General features: G+C 36.3%; 1 protein-coding gene across 1 annotated transcript; it reads left to right on the top strand.

Annotated features, from left to right (window-relative positions):
* The first annotated feature begins 4671 nt into the window (after positions 1–4671).
* Positions 4672–5598, top strand: LOC133754303 (vomeronasal type-1 receptor 90-like). Its single transcript, XM_062184770.1, has one exon. It carries the CDS (start codon positions 4672–4674, stop codon positions 5596–5598), a length of 927 nt encoding a protein of 308 aa, XP_062040754.1.
* Positions 5599–6864: the final 1266 nt, after the last annotated feature.

Genomic DNA, 6864 nt, shown 5'->3' with positions numbered 1-6864 from the left:
AAGCTATAATTATGCAAAATGAATAAATTATAGAAATTGTTCTATAACATTTTATACAGTTAATTGTGAACAGTACACTTGTCATGGTAGATGTTTTCACCAGCCAAAAAAAGAAAAAGACATATGAATCCCTATTTCACAATATATGAGATACCTTAATACAGAATCTAGAAGAGAAAACTTTAAGAATTAAATACAGGGATATAGCTGCATAAACACAGATTTGATAGATGTGAGACAAAAGTACAGGAGTCAGGTAAAATGTGTGAGTCAGTATAACTCATATGACCAATGTATCAAAAAATCCCAAGAGTATGGGAGCTGGGAACCCACAAAGTTCAGATCAGCATAATGCTCTAGAGAAGGACAGGGTGTATGCAGACTCTCCATGCTGCTGGAACTGGGACTGTGAATGTCCTGTGCCCCAAGAAAATAAGCTGAGGAGAAGTGGGTGAAACAGAGCTCGCATTCTGCTCCCCATGTGAATAGACCTGGCTTGTCTCTCTGTACTCTGGTGGACAGAACAATAGTAAATGTTATCCTTGTTCCCATAAAGGCACTAAATTGTCTAGCTGTGATTTTATGAGATCTGTGGGACACATGAGAAAGCCACTGGAGTCTTCTGAACAAGCCAGAAAACAATGGCAATTCTGCTGTGGCACTGGCTCATTTTGAAGCTAGAGATGTTGCAGGACTGGTGTGTTGTAGACAAGGACTGTAACCATACAGCCCCCACAGCAGAATGTAGGCTGGGAAAGTGCAGTCACACCTGGGAAAGTTTGAACTCCAGCTGTTCTTGCCCTGTGTTTTTCCACTTTCCCCTGTGTCAAATCCCAAGGCCAGAGCTTGTCCTGTTTCATAGGTGACATGTAATTGTGGGTCTGAAAGGAGATGAGCTCACAGCATATTTCCTTATAACCACATGGGGGAGGTTCATCTCACCTTAGTAGGCTTTCTGCAGAGACTCAGCTGGGTGAGTGTGTGTTTCTCAGCTCCAACAGAGGCCATGAGTGCTCCATGGGCAAGGCAGTTCTTATATTGCAGGATGATCTCAGTGAGAACTGAAGAAAATCCCATTTTCATAATTTCAGCCTTGCGTGGTAGAGAATCACAAGTGAAATTAGTAGATCTTGCAGATGCAAAAATCAATTTTATAAATCTTATGAAGCTACAATTCATATATTCAAGAGAGAACATTTATAATGATAGGATTCTGGGTTTAAATTAGAACTGTGTTTATTTTTGTCCTATTTGAATATTTTTCTCACTTTCCCTTACTATGTACACAATGAGAGATTTTGTTTTGAAAACATCATCTGTCGTAATTTAGAATGCTTTACTTTTGCTGTCAGTTCTTTCAAATTTTATGATAAATTATTTTAAATTTTTTGAAATATTTATAATAGTAACATAAAATGTTATATTTCTATCCCTGAAACTAATTGAATATTAGCATGTTAACACTGACTAGCTTTGTGATCAGGGAAAAAATAAGTATAAATTTCAAGAACTTAGCTCTCCTTATTGGGGAAAAAAGCCTCTATTTTTATTACCTGTGGTGTTTAAAGTTCTAATTTTTTGGTTTACTATTTAAAACATATTTTTAGATGGTCAGCTAACTTCGATAACATTACTGAATCATAATTAATTTATGGATAACCCCCCTGCTTATTTGCCTTCAAGTGCCAAACAGCAAAGTATACATAGTGTCAATTTCAAAGGAGAAACATGCTATAGTGATCTGCTAAACAGAATGGAGACTCTATTACTGTTCATGTATAATGCATTTCAAAAATTTTAATAAGGTAGATATTAAATATTCTCAGCACTAAAAACTAAAAAGTATATAGGATGCCAAATAGGCAAATTAACCTGATGGAATCATTATTTGATTTAAATTTATATCCTATTGTCTGGTAACCCATGAACCAATATGCTTATGGTTTATTAGTTAAATATAATGAAGTAACAGAGTAAAGATATAACCAGCAAATTGTATTCTGAAAAATGAAGCAAAGTAATGATGAGGATTAACCATTTCCTGCTGATGAGAGCAAAATGCTTCAAGAAACTCCAGCTGTAGAAGCTCAATATCTCTGTGTGTAGAAGGAAGAGGTGGTTCAGTTTGTCTCTTCAGCCTCCATGTGTTCCCTGCCACAGAGGGAACAAGTTCTCATTCCCCTTCCAAATTTCCTAATTTAGACTTCTGTTGTGACTCTCATCCTCTCCTGATTATAATGTAGAGGCAGGTTGTGATAAGATGTGTTTAAGCTTTTCATCTTCTATAAAATTTACTAAACTCCTTTGTGCTTTGGATAACCAATCCCAGGTTTTACAATGCTATCCAAAGAACTTGGTCAATTGATGAAAAAATATTTTTGATTTATGTAATTTTATAAAGCATAAGGTACTATTGTAGTATAGATTATATAATTACACTAAAACTAGACAGTGCACAAATATATATATACATATATATATAATATCCTTTTGATAGCAGTATTTCTCTGAAATTAATATAAAGATGAGGTTCTTACAAAGTTAGTTTTATCAAAAATGATGAATTGTCATATCTAAAATATCCCCTGTGTTTTTCAAAAAAAATTCTTCCTTTCATTGGATTCCATTTTGCTTTGGATTTAGGTCCATAGGTAAGTCATTTGTTTCTAGTATATTTAATGGTGTTATTTGCTCTGCCATAATTCATAACCATGTATGTACTTGGAAGCTCACAATACTGACAGTAATGTAAAAATCAGCACAATAACAATGAACTAGGACCCTGTTATGTGTCTTCTCATAGCCTTCACAAGCTCTACCCTCAACACCAGCACAAAATGTTGGTTGCAGATCATGGTAAAGTCTATGACATGCATTCATATTTGTATATTTTGAAAGAAACCACTGGGAATTCATGTTCCTTTATACTATAATTAGCATATATTTGACCCGTAGTGATTTGTACTCTCTATATCCCTTCTATTTTCTTTCCCCTATTATTGATACTGTTTCATTCTGAATTGTGTGATTATTTCCATGTCAAAGTTTGCAAATTCAACAACTTCAAATACAGGGCTTCCAGTTAAGTTTCTATTACAGAAAATATTTTTCAGTAAAAATGGCAATATGTTTCTATTTGATTGCCAGTTGCATCTCAGAAATCGAGTGTGTTGTCTTCCTGCAGGTGAACATTTACACATGGTGGCAAGCATGAATCAACCAATACAGATATAATTTAGATTTGGATAAGAAATACTAAAATTCTACTATGTGATTTTTGTCTGATAATGTATATCTTGTACTTGTTTCATGGCACAAAAACATTATTAAAGTAATTCAGATATATATTCATGGAAAAACACATATTTTTATCTGTGCTTTACTATTTTTACTAGCATTTAAGAGAAACTCTTAAAATTGGGCCATCACTTGGATTGTTCCTTTATAAGTTGGTACAGTTGTGGTGCTTCTCCTGGGTCCAACCTGACAACAAAACCAAGTTTTCTGAGAATGCAGAACGTATTGGTGTCAGCAACAGGTTGTTTGATCCTGGGCAATTCACATACATCTATACCTCTAGTACATGGAGCTTTTGGTAAAAGCATATCAAATGTATAATAAACTCTATGGGTTCCCCATTATAAACCCAGGCACTTCAGTTGGCATTTTGGGATGTTTTCTTAATCATCTATGAATGTCTAAATATGAGCAAATTAAAAAAAAACCTTCCAACATATCTGAATACTTGTATTGATAGGCCTACAGTGGTACAAGTGGCTTTGCAAACAATCACACACTCATTGGCCTCAGGAAAGGGTGGGGAGAACGCAGTAATTCACAGTTTTCTCAGCTTCCTACAACTAAACTTTTGTAACTGCTTGCTATGGGTTAGATGACCCCTCTGAAACTCATGTTGACATTTAATTACTATTTAATTTGTTTTATTAGATGAGACATTTCAGAGTTTATCAAGCCATAAAGGTGCCACCTTCATGAGTGTGATCGGTGCAATTTTAAAAGAGTGCATGTGTATCCCCTTGCTTTACTGCCCCTTCACTTTTTGCCATGGGAAAAGGCAGCAAGAAGATGCACATCAGATGACAGGCCCTCAAACTTGGACTTCCCAACCTCCAGACTGTAAGAAAATTCATTTCTGTTACCTACAAATTATTCTGTTATAGCAACATTAAACAGACTCACCAACCTTCATATTAATTAAATATAATATTTATGTCTACATCCAAGGACATAACACGCTAAAGTAACAGTGAAATTTTAACATTGTAACTATCTTGAATAAGACCTGAAAAGAAAGACCTTATCTGTATAAGTGTGTCTAAGAATATTTAAAATGTCCCAGAGTATCCCACAATTAGGAATAAAATATCACTATGTGTTTTTATTGATAAAACTCCAACACAAAATAGAGTGTTTATGATTTTTCCTCTTACTAATTGAAAGAAGCACTTTCCCAGTACCCTACCAAATTGAAAAGTTCACATTAGGAATTTCTGGTATGTAAACTGAAACTAAGAGAAATATAGGAACATTCTGAAAATAGGGAGATAAAACACAAATTTTTGGTAGGCAGAATAATGCTTGCTGATGATGTGAGACCTACTGTATTTGTTTGCTTTTCAGGCACTCATGTGTTTCACCTCTCTTATTAAGATGAGCACATTTTCTGCTTACAAGGCTGTTAATGAATACATTCTCTGCCAAGCTGGCATTGGAATTTCATCCAACAATTTCCTCCTCTTCCACATCTTCACATACCTGCAGTATCACAAGCCAAAGGTCACTAACCTGGTTACCTGCCACCTGGCCCGCATCCACATAATGATGCTTCTCACTGTGCTGTTTTTGACATCTCCAGACTTGTTTGAATCACTGAATTTTTTGAATGACTTCAAGCATAAGGCTTTGTTCTACATAATCAGGGTGATGAGGGGCCTCTCCATCTGCACCACCTGCATACTGAGTGTCATCCAGGCCATCACCATCAGCCCCAGCACCTCCTGGTTGGCCAACTTTAAATATAAATCCACAAAGTTAATCTTCTATTTATTCTTATTGTTATGGTTTCTATGTTTGTCTTCCTGTACTACCATGATCTTCCACATTGTAGCAAATTCCAATGTGACCCAGACCGATCTGATGATTCTCACTGAACAATGCTCATTTTTCCCTGTGAGCCATGGCATCAGGGGTTTTATGTTCACACTGACCACATCCAGGGATGTCTTCCTTATCAGTGTCATGCTGCTCTCAAGTGTGTACATGGTGATACTCTTGTCCAAGCATCAGAGGAGGTCCCAGCACCTTCGTACCACCAACCTCTCCCCAAGATCTTCCCCCGAGAAGAGGGCCACCCAGACCATCCTGCTGCTGGTGAGTTTCTTTGTGGTCATGTACTGGGTGGACTTCATCATCTCATCCTCCTCAATGATACTGTGGACATATGACTCAGTTATCTTGGGTGTCCAGGGTGTTGTGGTCAATGCCTATGCCACTGTCAGTCCATTGGTGCTTATCAGTTCTAATAAAAGGAATATTAACATATTGCAAAATTTATCATGGAAAACCTTTCAATTTTAACAGATTGAATAAAAATGGTTTTTCTTTGGGTATGAATGTGGCACAGAAGATGCTGCTTCAGATGCACATCCCATCATAGTCCTGAGTTTCAATACCATCACTGCTTCTGGTCCAGCTTTCTCGTAATGCACATCTTGGAAGACAGCAGGTGTTCACTAAGTACTTCAGTTCCCGCCACCCACATGGAAGTGAGAGGTCAAGATCTAGACTTTTGGGTTTGACCTGCCCTACCCTGTTGCAGGCCTTTGGAGATGGACCCAGCTGATGAGTAATTCTTCTTTGCATGTCTCTCTGTTCTCTTTCTCTGCTTTCAAATGAAGTAAAAATAAATAAATGAATACAATTTAAATGATTGTCTTAAAAATGGATGTTTCAGACACAATGAAAATCATTCTAATAGAGTATTTTTTTAACTTTTATTTAATGAATATAAATTTCCAATGTACAGCTTATGGATTACAATGGCTTCCCCCTCCCATAACTTCCCTCCCACCCGCAACCCTCCCCTCTCCCGCTCCCTCTCCCCTTCCATTTGCATCAAGATTTATTTTCAATTCTCTTTATATACAGAAGATCAATTTAGTATATATTAAGTAAAGATTTCAATAGTTTGCACCCACATAGAAACACAAAGTGAAACATACTGTTTGAGTACTAGTTATAGCATTAAATCAAAATGTACAGCACATTAAGGACAGAGATCCCACATGAGGAGCAAGTGCACAGTGGCTCCTGTTGTTGACCCAACAAATTGACACTCTAGTTTATGGCGCCAGTAACCACCCTAGGCTCTCGTCATGAGTTGCGAAGGCTGTGGAAGCCTTCCAAGTTCGCCAACTCTAATAGAGTATTTTCCTATGGGATCAATTCCATTTCTATGGAATTATACTTTTATTTCTAAAGACTTTGCAATATATACTGCACAGTATTACAGTTTCCTTTAACATCCACAATGGATTAATATAAAGATAGGTTTAGCAATTATTTGCTCTTTCATTTTGATTTCAGACTTTCATACAGGAAATCCTTTATTCTTGAAGTGAACATGTGATACAATCACATATTTCATGAATCTGATTTTGACAAAGTCCTAAGTAACCATTCAAGCCTGTCATGTATGTCAGTTTTCATTAGCAATGTTACTTTTGTATTTCTGTCATTTTTAGTATTACATAAAGGTTGTGGAGATTGTGCTGTCATGGTTTTTCATTTGTAAGTCTTTTCCTCTATGCATTCTCAAATTTTACTTCCTATCTATATTCCTAA

This window comes from Lepus europaeus, assembly GCF_033115175.1.
Source record: "Lepus europaeus isolate LE1 chromosome 21 unlocalized genomic scaffold, mLepTim1.pri SUPER_21_unloc_1, whole genome shotgun sequence".
In the NCBI taxonomy this organism is placed as follows: Eukaryota; Metazoa; Chordata; class Mammalia; order Lagomorpha; family Leporidae; genus Lepus; species Lepus europaeus.
The sequence above is the reverse complement of the archived record's forward strand: the minus strand, read 5'-3'. Positions and strand labels throughout refer to the sequence as shown.